A 16,145-nucleotide genomic window follows, 5' to 3' on the forward strand; every position below is an offset into this window, starting at 1 on the left:
TAGTTTAATTTTTTAATCAATAAAGTTCAGAGTATGCTGGAGCGAAAGTAGAATTTTCCATGTACTCTGAATGTTTTCCTAACCTGGAGTTGTTTTCTCCTTCTCATATACTGCCCCCAGCTCCATAGAGCCTGGCGTTCTAGCTTTCGGTAAGGCCCTGTCTTACAGGCTGGGGCATTTCTGATGTTGGCATACCTTCTTCTTGGTGCACAGGCCCACTGAGAAGCAATGAAGCAGTCATATAAGTTCTAACTTGGTGTTCTCGTGGCATCCAAAGCCTTACTTCCAGAACCATCAGTAGCCTTTTCTGGAAGCATGCAGCATGCCCTAGTACAGCCAGATCCATCTCACAGGTTTTCCCAGGTAGCCAAGCCGCTCAGAGTCTGGAACTGTGGGGAGTGTGTCAAAAGCAGGAAACCATAGTTCTTTTTGTGTGGTGTTCCCACAGTAAGCTGTGGGTGCCTTGCACTAGGAGCAGCGGAACACAGTAACCTGCTCATCTTACAAATCCAGGAAATACATTAAAAGGAGTTGGCAATTAGAAAATGGTCCCAGACAGTGAACATTAGCAACTAGTCTGTGTTTCTCAACAAGAGATGAAATTCAAGTAAAAGGCAGCAGAAGAGAAAGGGAATCACGAAACTGAAAGTCAACACAAACCTAAGCAGTAAATCCGAGAAATAGGGTTCAGAGGAAACTATGGTAAACTGATGTCTTCCCAAGAGGCAGAAACCACTACCTCATTCTGGAATGTGAATGTGAGTATATATCGTTAGATCTGATATTTCAAAAGAAGACTGGAAATCAGAATCCTTTGTGAAGAAGTAGGACGAGGGGCAAACAGACGGGAGGAACAGTTATGAAAGCCTCTGAAGGTTATAAATCTGCAGGCTACTTTTGCCTGGCATGGTGGCCCGCCAGACTACTTTGGACACACTGCTGACTTGGAAAAGAGCAGATATGGAATACATGAGAGGGTTCATGGGAAGGTGGGAGTGGGGGTTGAGTAGGCTGGAATTAGAACAAAAAGTTCTCAATGTCCGCGCTGGAGGACAGAATTTTCTCAAACAGTAGGGAGCGCACGTACCACCCAAAACACTGATAAAAGTTTGAGAGCGCTGCTGGAGACAGCAGGGAAACCTTGGGCCCTCTGAAACAAGGCAAGGACTCTATGAGAACAATAGAAGGAGTCAGGTTGAGGGACATAAAGAGACAGGGAGAGAAGGAACCTGCGGACTCTTCAAAGGCAGGGACCACCGTCTATCGGAAAATCAAGCAAGCTCTCATTGGTCCAAGACCTATCTCAACTAGTTAAATTGGAAGCAGGGAACCTGTTTGTTCTGGACTGCTCCTTCGGCACTTTTAAGTCACCTGTCCTCGTCATTGTATCTAAGGATAAAGACATTCACGCACCGACAGGTAGGCCTGTGGCAAAAATCCAAAACCCTTTGCTGTGTCTCTTACCGACGTGCTCTATGTAGACGCCCACACCCTGTAGGGTGGGTCGAGGCGCATCCCGCTGCCATAGCGACCGCCTCCTTGGAGACAGAGATGAGAAGCTCCTGTCCCCGGGGGCGCCCGCATAGGCTCCCTCCCCCACTCCCACGCCGCATGACTTCTTTGTTCTCTTATTTATCTGGAACCGGGTGGGAAGGGAAGACACCGAAATCCTAATTCAGTCGAGCGGGAAAGGTGGTTGCTTAGCTCTTAGACAAAACTGCCGTGGCTGGGAAGCCTCGAAAGGGAAGGCCGCTCGGGTCGGCTTCCACCAGCGGTTCCCAGATGCCGCCGGCTTTACCGCCAGAGCTCGTGAGGCTAGGGTGACGCCGACTCGTGGGGCGCAGCCTCCGCGCCCACGTGACATGGAAGCTCGTCGCTCATTGGCGGCTCTCAGAGCCAGTTCATTGGTCTGAAGTGCCGTAGCCCCGCCTCTCCCCGCCCCTCAAGCCAATGAAGGAGGGGAAGGCGTGGCGCGGGGCTGCTGCGGCGCGGGGCTCTTCCTCGCGCTCTAGAGTCTGGTCCGCTGCTGCTGCCGCTGTCTCCGCGGTCGTTCCTGCCCGCCTGGCCGCGGGGCTCGCCCGCAAGGTGAGATAGGCCCTCCCGGCTCCACCTAGTGCACCAGAGTCGGCTCTCGGGTCTGAGATCCCCCTCTGTGCCGGAGCTGGAGGCTCTGCTTTCTAGCCTGGGACACTCTTCAGGAGCGGGATGGGGTGGGGGATGTGGGGTCCTGGGCACAAATGACGGTTAGCTGTTGGGGTACAAGTGATACCTGAGGGCGGGGGCGTAAATGGGTCTGGCGTCCCCTTCCCACCTGGTCCCCACGTCTCTGTGTGACCTTGGAAGAATAACCACTGAGCCGCCGGTGCCTGGGCACGATCCTGAGGAGGATGTTGATGTTGGGAGTTGTCGGCTCGGTAGACTCCTGCGTCAGCCTAGCGACTCAGAGCGCACGGCATTATCTCAGACAGACGGAGCCCCGGCCTATCGCTCGGTATGGGTACAACTGAGTCCCGTCCTGCTGATCTTGTTCCCCGAGAAGACAATCATAGTGGGTTGGGGAGTGCCACACCCACAGCGATGGCGGTACGAAAAGACACAGGGCCAGATCCATAGCCTCCCCAGAGTCTCTAAGAAATGGTTTGAGTTAGGTTCTGGACCAGTGCTCTTGTTAGTGAACAGGGCTCCATTGGACAGCTTGAGTTTTTCCTCTTTAATCTTGACGGTGTGATGCGGAGATGGGGCATTGCTGTGCACCTGGGAGCGTCGTGGGTGGTTGGGTGGGTGGGTGGTGGGTGGGAAGGAGATCGGGAGCAGCTATCTATCACCCCCTGGCCTCTGCTTCTCTGGTGGAACAGTCAGTCTAGAGGCCAGAGGAATCCAAACACCGTCTTCCGGCTGAGTGCAGGGGGAATGTGGGAAGAGGATGCTAGGCAGAGGAGGGCAGCACTTGTTGGTAGACAGAAGGCATGGGAACACCCTTTTTACAGGTCAACAGTTCCCTCCACTGTGTGTGAGAGAAAACGGAATACCCAGACTGACCTCGCATCTGTGGCTTTGGAGAAGGAGGATTCGAAGATAGGTCAAGGCTGAATTGATGGAAGATTGCTTCTACATTTGGCCTCCATGGAGGTCTCTGATACTCCAATGGGTGTTTTTTGAGCTTTAAGGAGAGACAGGGTAGGTGCTTCTACTGGGCTGATTGAGCTGTGACTTGGTCCCAGGATGGGTGTAAGGAAGGAAGTAGTAGGAAGAATAGAAGGTTGTTTTCTGGTCTGGGATAGAGAAAGGCCCCTGTTGAGTTGATAATTGAAGAATGATTGAGAGGAGGGCTCTAAAAGGTTTGGGCTACACAGCACAGGACAAGCTGGACCTGGGCCCTGCCCCTGGGTGAAGAGGTATGTGTTCAGGAGGGAGAGAGTCACAGTTCAGGAGTTCCACTTTGCAATGGATAGGCCATCTTTGGCGCTTAGCTTGGGGCTTGAGCGCTAGAACAGGGCAGCCTGGAGTTGCAGCCAGGCCTGGATTCAGGCAAGGCCTTATGGTGCTAAGGATCCTGACTTTTTCTGTAACCATCCAGCTGTTTACCCACATGCTAGTTCTTGGGAAAAGTAGCCTCAAAGCAGCCTTCCTCGGCCTAGGTTTTCTGTTACTCCAGTTTCCCTAGGAGCATCCGAAAGCATCCCCCAAGGCCTCAGCTTTTTTCTTCCTCATCCTGCAACTGTCCAGGATATCACTCCTGATTTATATGTTTTTTATTGTTATTGATTTGTCTCATATAGCGCAGGCTGTCCTCAAAATTACTACGTAGCCAAAGATAACCTGGATCTCCTGATCTTCCTGCCTCTACTTCCCAGGTTTGCCTGCTGCCTACCCAGGTTTCACTCCTCTCACTTGTGATTTGTTGGCATTCGTCTAAGGACAGGTGCATCATCCTCTTTGCCAGATGAGGGGGCTAAAGTAGGAAAGGCTCAGCAGCCTTCTCCATAGTCTTCTGGGAATTTGGCTGCCCAGGGAATGGAAGAAGGGAAGGAAGAGATGCCCCTTTTAACCTTTCAGCGAGTTTCAGAGAAGCTGAACTCCCTGTGGGCTCCTCCAAGAGTGACCAGAAGTGCTTGTTTTCTGGTGCCTTTCTTCCAGTGAAGTTGCCTTTGCTCTAGAAACTAGGCCTTCGGGCCTTCGTGTTTGCAGTGGTTGGGGGTTGAGGTGGGAGAATAGGGGGTGGGGGCATTTTTCACAGTGTTTTAGGCACAGTGGCACCAAGCCCTGGGATGAACAAGCCACTGCTTACACTCTATCCAAGTAATAAAAAAGGCTCATCTCTATGGCCAGCAAGGGCGGAATCTGCATTTGATTGACCGCCGCCCCTGGGGGGCGGGGATCTGTGTGGTTTGGGTGACAGCGGGAATGTGGCTACTAGCACAGGTGCAGCTGGAGGTAGGGCAAGGCTTGGGAGTTGTGAGGTGGCTTAGCAGTTCCCTGTGGACAGGCCTAGAGCGGGGGAGGCCCAGTGGCCTCTTTTCCTGCATCTAATAAGGAATTTGTGTGGATGAGTGTAGCTCCCACAGGGCAGCCACTGGCAGGTTGTCTGTTGTGAAAGGAGGTTTGGTTTTTCCAGGCTCTTGTGGGTCCCTGCAGTTACTTGCCTTCTGGTTCCTAAGGTTACAGGCAGTTCCTGGGTGATGTCTCCTTCAAGTTCTGGTAACTGCAGGAAATGGAGATCTTGCTTTCAGCAGCTTGCTCATCACAGGGTAGGCATGGACAGGGAACTAACTGACTGTCGTAACCCTCCAGATGAACGGTGGAAGGAAACCTCAGTTTGGGGAGGAGGTTGTTGTCTAGAGAGAGAGTTGGCTAAGAGATTAGAGTGAGACCTTCCTGAGAGTCACTGGCCCTGCTCACACCGTATCTGTCCTAGTGGGGTTTCTCTTGGGATGTCATTCATTAATTCAATTAACTAGTGTAAATTGAATTCAGCTTCCTTTTTGATGGATGCTGGGGACGTTCGGCAAAGCTACAATCGCTGCCCTTTATGGTAGGAAAGATTGAAAACCAGTGCTCAGAGATTGAGAAGGGGAGCTGTCAGGCCTTCCCTGGCATTTGGAGTGGCGTGTGTATTGCTTTCCTAAAAAGAAGATGCTGGGCTGAGCTTAGGTGTAGATGGGAGTTGGGGAATTTCTGGCTGAGAGCCTGGGCAGAGGTGGACTGGGACTACTCCAGGTCAGACTGTTTTGTTAAAAGGGCTCAGGGTAGCCTTCGCTGGTCCGGTTTCACCCACATCTCTAGGAAGTGTCTTGAGATACAGGGAACTTTGCAGACATGGGACTGTGGCTGTCCCTATGCTGCAGACGTGTGTCTGGAACAGCCACCTTAGGTGAGAAGGCCAGACACCCTGGTCATTTGTCACAGCCTGGAATCTACAACTGTAGGAAGTGGTTGGAAGTTAATAGGAGTCAACTCTTCTCTAAGGCTAGGCTCCCTGGAGGCAAGCAGACCACAAGCTACCCTCACTAGAGGTGAGTGGGGCATAGCTTGCCTCTCTTCATTCCAGGGCCTGGGAACTAGCTAATGTGAGGGGGGTTGATGGTGTCTATTCCTGTTCTTTCCGCTTCTGCATTCCAGAGTGTGGAATCTTGGACTACATTCATCTCTCCAGGCCTCTTCTACCAGGGCTGTCCTGAGACCCAAGCTGTGATCACTCTAGCCATGGTGGGGGTCTGGGTGGGCTTGTCTGGCAACAGGCAGTGGAGAAGGAAGAAAGGCCAACTCCATTCCCAGTGATTCCCAGGACTGCGCAGTACACAGGGGACCTTGAGTTCATGCCCTGGACAGGCCCACTCACGACTACAACGCTACCCTGTGGTTTCTCTTCAGTCTCTGGACTGTCCAAGGTCATTCCTGGGTCACTCATCTCTAAACACTTCAGTGTGCTTCTCTGAAAAATATGGACATGCATTTATGGTACAATTCCACTACCTCACCAAATAAAATCAGCGTTTCAGACTGGCTTCAACCTTTCTATGTAGCTGAGGCGATCGGAAGGGCATCAGTGTCCTGGTTTTGAGTTGCTGTGTGGGTGCTGGGAGCTGAAGCCCTGGGCCTCTGTAAGAGCAACAAGTGCTCTTAACCATTGTTCCAGCCCTTATGGCTTTTAATTAAATGAAGTTATGCAGTGCTGGGGCCTTGCCACATGTTAAGCAGGCACTCCACTATTGAGTTACATCTCCAGGTTCCCACTTGTTTCTCTCTCTCGCTTAATAGCATCTCGCTCTATAGACAGGCTTGCCTCAGACTCACACCTGCCTCTGCCTTCTAAGTACTGAGATTAAAGCCATGCCACCACCACATTCAGCTTCCCAATGTCCCCCCTCCTAGATTTATTTCAGTTTTGATGGTATGTATGTATCTCAGTGGGGGTATGTACTCGTGAATGTGGGTGTCAGGGGAGGCCAGAAGAGGTTTTCAGATCCCCTGGAGTTGGAGTTACTGGTAGTTGTGAACTGTCTGACATGGGTTCTAGGACTCCAACTCAGGTCCTCTGCAGAAACAGCCATTCAGCCCCCGAATGTGTTCTTTTAATAGGGAGTTAGAAATCTCTTCCACCATTTCTTGTAGCTAATGAGGTGAAATGGGTCGGTTTTCTTGTAGAATTGTTCTGCCTTCTTGGTGTCTTACTGTATGTTAATCTAACACAGGATGATAGACAGACATTTTAGATTGTGTAGGCCATATGGTCTCTGTCACAACTATTCAAGTAGTTTTGTTTTAATGCAAAAGCTGTCACAAATGACATGCAAATGATCAAGAGAGACTGTGACCCAATGAAGCTTTATTTGCAAACAAACAAAAGACTGTGGCCCAATTCCATATCTAGAGCAGCCTCCCCTTTCCCCCCCTTGCAGTTTGAAAGAAACAGGTCAGTTGTCCTGTGGCGTATCCTGCCTTCTGGATGGTCTCATTGCGCGCTGTTATTTCGTTTGTTCCACAATCTCATGTTCTTAGTGTTAAGAAGTTGGGCACAGAGGCTCAGTTAGGTCTCCTCTAAGCATCGTCATCAGTCATCCTTTGTCAGAGATGCTGTGACACCAGGAGGCACGAACGTTGTCCCACAGTGAGTGGGGGGAGATGTTCTGTCTCTACCAATGCAGTCTTGTGTCATTCTCCCTTAGGATCACTGGGTCATCTGTTAATGCCACTTGGGCATCTGTGTACTGTCTCAGGGCTCAGCATCTTGAGTATCCTTGCCTCTGGCGGTTGTTCCTTTAGGAGTGCAGAATGACTTAGCATTTGATCCATTGTCTTAGCAGGAAGTTGCCTATAAAGAAGGCAGTTCACGTACAAGATATAAGCTGGATTATTTCTCTTTAATTGCCTGTTTTCATAGTAGAGAGTTGCGCTGCTGCCCTCAGTGGTGACACATGAGTGTTAGGTTTGTTTTGATTGTTTTTACCTTTTCTGTAATCTCTGTGTGCGTGCTGGTTAGTGTATTCCATCTGTACTATCAGGTGCCCTCACTATTCTTTTGATGTTTAAATAGGCTTTACCCTACCCGTCAGAGGCTTTTTAAGAATTCCTTATGGTTATTCTTTTTTATTTTATCACATTTGCTTGTGTGTGTGTGTGTGTGTGTACATACTTGCACATGCATGAGCCAGCATATGTATGCAGGCCAGAGGAGAAGTACAGGGGTTATTTCTCTTCTGCCATGAGGGTCCCCCAGATGAAATTCAGGTCATCAGACTTGGCGGCAAGTGCTTTTACTTGCTGGTCCGTCTCACCAGCTCCTTCCTTTTGCACTGAGGCAGCTTTTGGGTTGCTGGGCCAGAGGCCTCCATGAGTCAGGAGGGCCTAAATATCAGGCTCAGAAAGGAGCACACCCCTCCGTAGGACTCTGCTCTGTATGTGGCCCTGACAGACCCTCTGAGTAGGAATATGAAATCTTAGGAGGTTATCTCCTGTTGTTGCCCACTTCTAAGCCTACTGTTGACTGACCTTTACCCATGTGAACTGGGTGTGTACCTAAATAATACAGTCTTTTGGGGTCAGCAATGCCAGAAATAGCCTCTGAAAAATTCCAGTAAAGCCTCCTTTCTGAGCTGTCTTTCCTGCCAGCCTTAGGTAGGCTGGATATATGAATCCTGTGTTGGTACTTTGGCAGCTGAATTTAGCTAGTTGAGCCTTAGTTTAGTAGAGTATCAGGCAGGGCAGGGCTGAGGGGTGTGTGTGTGTGTGTGTGTGTGTGTTCATGCACGTGCGCACTAGAAGGGTCGCGCACTAGAAGGGTCATGCAGATGTCCCTGTATTTTCTGAAAGCAAGAAGGGTTTAAGTCTTTCCCAAAGGGAGCCCTTTGATCCCCACCAGCTGTGAACTGATGGGTGGTCCTGACTCCTGCTCTCCTTATTCCTCATCCCTCAGGTTCCTGCCACTGTTTCTGGAGCATGGCAGGCTGCTGAGCTTGAGTGGCAGTGTCAAGCAGGAGCTGTGTGTCTTGCCCAGTGGCAGGGAAGGTGTCCATGGCTGCAGCCAACAGAGGTAAGTGCTTTCCTGGGTCTGTAAGATTGCATGAGCTCTTGGAGTAGCCCCTGGCAGATGGAGTATTGTTGCATATTGGGCTTGTTTCAGCCCTGAATGTGGTATGTCTCAGTGTTGTTCAGAATATACCAGTGCTTGTCCTGGATCTAGGGGATCCCCCAAGCCCTAGCAGGGACCCTTGCTTGCTCCTTGTTTGCCATTCTGTGGAAGTATGTGCTGTTGTGTTCCCATGTGCAGCCCTTCTGTCACACTGGTAGCAATCTTAAAGGACATGTAGGGCTGGGTTAATGTCACAGACCTGGATCAGGACCTCACCGTGAATTTGGAAGGCTTTAGGCAAAGGAAATCTGGTAAGATTTGAGAATCAGGTTGATGGGGGTTCAACAGGGATCACAGTGATTGTGTCCAATTGACTTCTAGAGCTGCTAAGTATTCAAGAACCTAGGCCAGTGCCAGTCTAGGTCCTCCACCAAAATGACCCTGGATCAGATTCTTGGGAGGCCTAAGACCTTCACAGAGGACTGGGGTCATGCCCTTCGTTCCCATAGGCTGAATGCCTAGGCTCTTGGCTATCTCCCAGCCACTCAGTATGTCTTAATCCCTGGCCTTTCTGGCTTTAGGACTCCCAACACATCACAGTGATATGATAGCTAACTAACATCTCTCATCTACGCTAGCAGAGGGGGAAACTGTGGGATGAATTGGGATGCTTCTCAGCTTCTTAGCTGCTAGTGACCATTGATCTTGAGTGGCAGCTGTAGCCTCTTCTAAATGGTCAGCTGCTTAGTTTGTTTTTCAGAAGTGTGGTTTTAAACGCCTCTTTTCTCCCACTGCAAGTAGATTCCCTAGGGTTTGTTCTTATCACCATACCCCAGGTTGGTTGGGGTTATCAGGAGTCTCAGGCTGGGCCTGTCTCATACACTTACAAAGCTGGAAGGGACAGCGTAGGTGGGCCTGGGGAGGTGACTCAGCTCAGCGGTCCTCTTGCAGAGGACCTGGGTTGAGTTTCCATTACCCACATCAGGCAGCTCAGAGCCACCTGTAAATCTAGTTCCTGGGTATCTGCCGTCTTTGTTGTTTTTTGTTTTGTTTTTTGAGACAGGATCTCACTATGTAGTGCTGGCTGGCCTTGAACGCACAAAGATTCACCTGCTTTTTCCTCTCAGAGAATTAAAGGTCTGTACCACTACACCTGGCAAGTCCAGTGCCTTCTTGCTTTGCACATTATGCACATAAACTCATACAGACAGATATGACACATACACACACACACACACACACACAAACAAAAAAAATGCCAGGGATGAAGACTGTGGCATTGTGGAGGGTCCATTTCTATACTGCATGATTGTAGGGAAGGTGCCAGCCTCTTTTCCTCCAAGTAAGGGGTCATATCAGCTAGCCCTTGAATCTTATATTTATGCTGGGGAGTGCACATTTGTGAGAAGACAGGGAAGTGTGTGTGGGAGTGTCCAAGCCTCAAGATTTACACTATCTACCTGGAAGGGTCCTCGTCGATTTATGGGTTGGGTTATGTTAAGAGCAGTCTGGGCATGGGGAGGAAACAAGGAGGTAAGGGAATCCAGCAGCCCCTGGAGCCTTCTCTTCCTCTTCCTAGGCAAGCCCAGAGTCCGAAGTATCCGCTTTGCAGCAGGCCATGATGCAGAAGGTTCCCAGAGCCATGTCCACTTTGATGAAAAGCTGCATGACTCAGTGGTCATGGTTACTCAGGAGAGTGATAACAGCTTTCTAGTCAAGGTATGTGAATTCCTTCCTTCCATCAGCCTCACTCCACCTGCATCTTTGCCGGCTTCTAGAAACTATCCTGTGCATAGAACCCCTTCCACAGCTGGCTTCACAGGCACATCCTGTGCATAGAACCCCTTCCACAGCTGGACTCACAGGCACATCCTGTGCATAGAACCCCTTCCACAGCTGGCTTCACAGGCACATCCTGTGCATAGATCCCCGTCCACAGCTGGACTCACAGGCACATCCTGTGCATAGAACCCCTTCCACAGCTGGCTTCACAGGCACATCCTGTGCATAGATCCCCGTCCACAGCTGGACTCATAGGCACATCCTGTGCATAGAACCCCGTCCACAGCTGACTCAGGCACATCCTGTGCATAGAACCCCGTCCACAGCTGACTCAGGCACATCTTTGCATCTCCTGAGCCTTGATTTCTTCATCTGTAAAATGGGAGGTGAGGGAATCAGTGAGTGGTTCAAACAAATGTCATTTGATTCAAGGCTACTTACTGTCAGTGGTCTAACCCAGACAAGAGCCATAGAAGTCTGGTTGGAGGCTGTGGTGTCATGGGCCTGGATCAGCCTAGGCATGCTGTCCTGGCTCTGTGGCCTTGGGCAGTTTGCCCCTAGTTATCTCTTCCCTCCCTTTGTGTCTCTTTGTTTCTTACATTTATTTGTTTTGTGGGAGCATCATGCCATAGTTAGACATGGAGGTCAGAGGACAACTTGCACGAGTCTGTTCTCTCCTCCACTTTGCGGGTTTCAAGACTCAAACTCTGGTCGTCGTGCTTGGCTGCAAGTCATTACTTGCTGAGCCATTGCACCAGCTGGCTCTTCACTCCCCACAAAGTTGGTGTGAGAATGGAAGGATGTGTGTGTGTGTGTGATGTCGCTAATTATGGTGATGATGAGGTGTTTATAACTCTGCCTGGTTTGGCTCTTTGTGGTGGTTTTAATGATCTCGAACCTAGGGCCTTGTACATGCTAAACACACACTACTACTGAGCTGTGTCAGCTTTGCTCTGTATCTTTGACTTACTGGAGCACTTTTATTCATAGTCACACTCCACACACCCAGCAGCATGGCCCTTCAGCTGCTTGGATGCTTAGGTTCCACACACACTAGGAAGGACAGGAAGGAATTGTGGGAGGGACAGGGTTGGGGAAAATGGGGATTCAGAGGCCTTAGGTAGGTCCATAGGGTCCCAGAGTTGAGCAGGAGTGCCCTGTGGTGAGAGATCAACAGGCAGCTCCACGAAGACTAGCCCCACAGACTTGCTGCCCTTCGCAGAGGGATCCCAGGTTCATATTTGTTTCTGTCCAATGCTAAAGTCTTTATTTATTCTCTCTTTGCAGCTGATGGCTCCCAGGGAAATAAACAAAATAAAGGCACTAAAAAATTATCAGGAAAGTTAAATGTAGCCATAGTCATAGTAACACCACCCAGAAGTGACCCTGGTGACTATTTTAGTGCACTTTTTTCAAAGCTTTGTTTCGAAGAGCTGGTATCACAGTGGACATGGTAGTTTTTGCTTGCTTCTGTTTGCAAACTGTTTCTTGCCTGTTAGGAAATAATTTTCAATCATATTTCACCCCCATCTGGTATTTGGCATATGTCATGGCTGCTTCTGTGTTCCTGGGTGTTCCTGTTGTTTCCATTTCTGTTATAAATGAGGTGCTGATAAGCACTATCTTATCATCTCTGGGTATTTCCCTGGCAGATTCTGCAAGTGCCACAGCTGGGCCCCAGGTCACAGCAGACAAGTGCAGCCAGAAAGTCTTGAAAATGATTACTGTGCGCACGCCCCACTACGTGTGCCGAAGTGCACACGTAGAGGTCAGGGCACAACTTCATGGAGTCCGTTCTCTCCTTCCACCTTCAGCCTGAACTGAACTCAGGGCCAAGGCCTGTGTGGCAAGTGCCTCTGTCCACCGAGTCAGCTTACCAGCTCCCAGAAAGCCAAAAAAACCCCAACTTTTTACATTTATTTGGAGGTCTGGGGGAGGTGTGCCATGAGATACATGTGGAGGCAGAGGACGGCTTGCAAGAGTCAGTTGAATGTACCATGTGGGTTCTGGGGGCCAGATCCAGGTTATCAGGTCAGTGGCAAGCACCCTTTAACCCTGTGCCAGCTCACTAGACCTGATTTTTTTTTTTTTTTTTTTTTTTTTGTTTTTTCGAGACAAGGTTTCTCTGTGGCTTTGGAGCCTGTTCTGGAACTAGCTCTTGTAGACCACGCTGGCCTTGAACTCACAGAGATCTGCCTGCCTCTGCCTCCCGAGTGCTGGGATTAAAGGCATGCGCCACCACTGCCTGGCCTAGACCTGAATTTTTTGAGGGCCATCGGATTTGGCTTAGCAGGTGAAGGTACTTGCCCAGCCTGACTACCTAAGTTTGGTCCCTGGAACCATGGTGGAAAGTTGCACCAACTCCTGCAAATTGTCTTCTGCCCTCCACAGCACTGTAGCATGTGTGTCAAACCCACCCTTCATCCCAATAAATAAATGAAAAGCAAAAATCCAAATTTAAAAGAAAAATGTGTTGTTTCGTTTTGTTTTTTGAGACAGGGTCTCATGTACTCCAAGCTGTCCTTGAACTGGCTGTGTAGCCAAGGATGACCTTGAACTGCTGGTCCTTCTGCCCCCACCTCTAGAGTGCTGGGGTTACAGGTATGCCCCACCATGCCTGATTTGATTTGGTGCTGGGGGTCAAGCCCAGGGTCATGCATGCTAGACAGGCTCTTTGCTTTGAGAGTGTAGCTGGGCTGGACTAACACTGGGAAGCTCGGACTGGCCTCAAACTTGTGGAGTCCTACTGCTTTGGCCTCTCTAGTGCTGGGAACAGATGGGAGCTACTGTGTCTGGCTCAGGAGGCTCTTAGAATGGCAGCTATTTCAGCTTCTGACCCTTCACACCAAAATTCCCGAGGCATCTGTCCCAGAGGGACAGCACTGCTTGTCCAAGCAGTGTATCTAGACAACAGAAATTGCTTGGGCCACAGCAGAGGTCACTGGTTACGTGGTACCTTTGAGTGGGCAGGTAGGCAGGCATCCATTACCATGTGTCAGTGGACAGGATCATAGGGTCAGTGGTTAATATTTGGCTTGTGGCCTGCTGTAGACTCTCACAGCTGCTTTACTGTGGGTTTTGTTTGGTTCTTGGGATCGAAACCAGGGTTTCGTATGTGTTGAGTACATAGTCTACCACTGAGCTATACCCAAACCCTAGTGTCCATTTCTCCAGTTCCGTCCTCTTCCCAATCCCATGTGACACTGGCTGCTGGATCTGGACGGGGGCTGGATGTTAAGCTTCCCCTCCCTGACCTTGGTTTCCTCCTGTGTGCCACACGGGACCCAAGTGACCAAGAGGTCTAAGAAGGACTTCTGTAGTTCACAACGTGACCTCTAGGCAGCCACTTCCTGACTTCTATATTCTTACCTATAAGACTGACCACTGCGGCCTGTGGGGCCTCTAAGACAGATGCAGGGAATGCCTGGAGCCATGAGGGTGAAACAGCTGGAGAGTAGCAAGAGCTGGGCACCTGGAGCAGCAGATGCTGGGGCCCTTCAGGAGTCTAGGCGGTGTACCCTGACGCCTAGGAGTAGCAGCAGTGAAGATGCCTCTCTCCTTCTCCTTGTCGCTGCAGGTTGGCTTCCTGAAGATCCAGCACAGATATGAGATTACCTTCACTCTGCCTCCAGTGCGCAGGCTGAGCAGAGACATCCGTGAGGCCCCTGTCCACAGCTTGCACCTCAGGCTCCTCAGTGTCACTCCTGTCCCTGAAGGTAGGTCCCTTCCCGGGCTGCCATGGGGGCCTGCCGTGAGTGGCGTGAGAACATGAGGTTCTTTGCCCTTTCCCTAGTTGGGTGAATCGGCAGCTCAGCCAGTCAGGGCCATGGCACCTCCTTGAGCTTACAGTGTGGGGGCACAGCAGTTCAAGCCCCAGGCCTCTAGTTTTGGCCAGAGAAGCCCATTCCATTAACACACACTGCAGGTTTGCACCTGCCCACTGCCTGGTGGTACCCTCAGTGGAGAGGTCCCAGAGATGGAAGCCACTGAGAACTGTCTTTGGCCCCCAGCCTTCCTTCTCATCTTCCTGGGTGAAAAGGCTGGAGCTGTAGGAGCTAATGCCTAGTACCTACTTTCCAGGCCTGGGTTCTAGGCTGCTTCTCCAGCTGGCTTCTGATCCTGTCCTGCTCCTGATTCCCAACCTGGCAGAGACCAGACTGTCAGTTTCGGGGTGTGCTGCTGAGCTCCAGCCTCAGTTCCGTGTCCCCACCACTGCTGCTTCCTAACGGCCTGCCCTTCAGGGAACTGGGAAAGTCCTTTCCTTTGGCCATCCCAGCTGCGCAGAGCTCACTCCCTGTTCTCTGTCACCTTCCTGCCTTCCCATGTGGCACCAGGGGAACCTTTTTCTTAGAAGGATGAACTGGACCCTGTCCTTCCACCTTTAGAGCCATGATGCATTCTCAGGCCAGAGACACATTGACCTTATTTGAAAGAATGGGAAGTTTCTTGAAGTTCTGGGCCAGCTTTGTGGGGCTGGGTCTCTGGAGGGACCATCTCAGCGAGATTTCCTGGGTGGGGGACTGTGAGTGCTGGGGACACTAGAGAGGAGCTATGGGAGGTACCGATTTCCTGTCCTCCCCTGTCCTCCAGCAGGTTACAGCATCAAGTGTGAGTACTCGGCACACAAAGAGGGTGTCCTCAAAGAGGAGATGTTACTCGCCTGCGAAGGTGACACAGGCACCTGCGTGCGTGTGATGGTGCAGGCACGGGTCATGGGTGAGTGAGAGCAGGGTAGGTCTGGCTGGGCGAAGGAGGCATGAGTCTGGCTTCAAGAGATCCTTGAAGCTGGCAGGGGGTTCTAAAATCTCCTTGGCAGGGTCCTCTCCTGGATCCCCAGCCAATGGGAGGAAGAGGCTCCTGTGGAACAAACCTTGTGTGGTACCAGGACACAGCCAGCATGCTAACTTGTGGCCCCTGCCTTGCAGACCGGCACCATGGCACACCCATGCTACTGGATGGTGTCAAGTGTGTGGGCGCCGAGCTGGAGTACGACTCGGAACAGAGCGACTGGCACGGCTTCGACTGAGGCCTGGGCCCTGCCTGCCTGCCTGCCTGCCTGAGCCCCTGAGCCTTAAATTCCTCCTGCTTCCCGACGTGCTGCGTGATGGTGTGGCTTCCTCACCTCTCCCCTGGGTGGGCGTGGCAGGGCTAGACCTTGCTGGTGCCCCCCACTTCTGCCTTCATTCCTGCCACCATCCTGCCTCTCCTGTGGTCTCTTCTCCCACTTCCTCCTCTCCCATGTGCCTGAGTCTCCTGACTGAAGAAATGGGTTGAGTCCCAAGGAGACTCTCTGAGAGGAGGGACCTGGGTGGGGTTCTAGCTAGGGCCTGGGAGAGAGCGAGTGGCTCTGCCTCTCTGTGACACTGATGCCCATTGCTGCTGCTATTGTCGCCTCCCGTCCACCTCTGCTGCCCTCCATCGTCCCCACTGCTCTTCATGTGGTGAGGAGGTACGGTTCCCAGTTCCTTCCCTCAGCTCTGTGGTACTTGGTTTTTAAATGACTGGTTGGGATAGAGACCTTAATAAACAAAAGTTCCAGTAGATACCGGTAGGGGCATTTTGTTCTCTGGGGTTGGCAGATGACCTTACCCTTCACAGATGGACCAGCTCCATCAGGAGGAAGAGGCACTGCACAATACTGTAGCACTGGCACCACAAGGGGATGGATGCCTTTTAGGCCTGGGACTCGTTGCTTAATATGAGTGGGGAGGTGCCTCCTGCCTAGGAGAAAGCAATCTTCAGGCCTCTGATGCCAGACAGGGAGAAAGCAACAGCTCCTTGCCAGGTCCCTTTC

At 51.0% G+C, this 16,145-nt stretch overlaps 1 protein-coding gene across 5 annotated transcripts; it reads left to right on the forward strand.

Annotated features, from left to right (window-relative positions):
• The first annotated feature begins 664 nt into the window (after positions 1-664).
• On the forward strand, positions 665-15,894 carry C5H20orf27 (chromosome 5 C20orf27 homolog). Of its 5 annotated transcripts, none has more exons than XM_038332209.1 (6): positions 665-758; positions 8,414-8,530; positions 10,149-10,288; positions 13,929-14,067; positions 14,942-15,067; positions 15,277-15,894. In XM_038332209.1, the coding sequence occupies exons 2-6, from the start codon at positions 8,512-8,514 to the stop codon at positions 15,375-15,377; spliced, it is 525 nt and encodes a 174-aa protein (XP_038188137.1). In that variant the 5' UTR covers positions 665-758; positions 8,414-8,511; the 3' UTR covers positions 15,378-15,894. The 5 variants fall into 5 exon arrangements, with proteins under 5 accessions (XP_038188137.1, XP_038188135.1, XP_038188134.1 ...); XM_038332207.1 differs by lacking the exon at positions 665-758 and adding an exon at positions 1,082-1,419; XM_038332206.1 differs by lacking the exon at positions 665-758 and adding an exon at positions 1,962-2,085.
• The last annotated feature ends 251 nt before the right edge of the window (positions 15,895-16,145 follow it).

The sequence above is a fragment of the Arvicola amphibius genome, chromosome 5 (genome assembly GCF_903992535.2).
Source record: "Arvicola amphibius chromosome 5, mArvAmp1.2, whole genome shotgun sequence".
In the NCBI taxonomy this organism is placed as follows: Eukaryota; Metazoa; Chordata; class Mammalia; order Rodentia; family Cricetidae; genus Arvicola; species Arvicola amphibius.

Excerpts from the sequence above, each read along its gene's own strand:
- C5H20orf27 (XM_038332209.1), top strand. Across the intron at positions 10,289-13,928 it reads ATAACAGCTTTCTAGTCAAG|GTTGGCTTCCTGAAGATCCA; the intron begins GTATGTGAATTC and ends TTGTCGCTGCAG. Across the intron at positions 14,068-14,941 it reads TGTCACTCCTGTCCCTGAAG|CAGGTTACAGCATCAAGTGT; the intron begins GTAGGTCCCTTC and ends CCTGTCCTCCAG.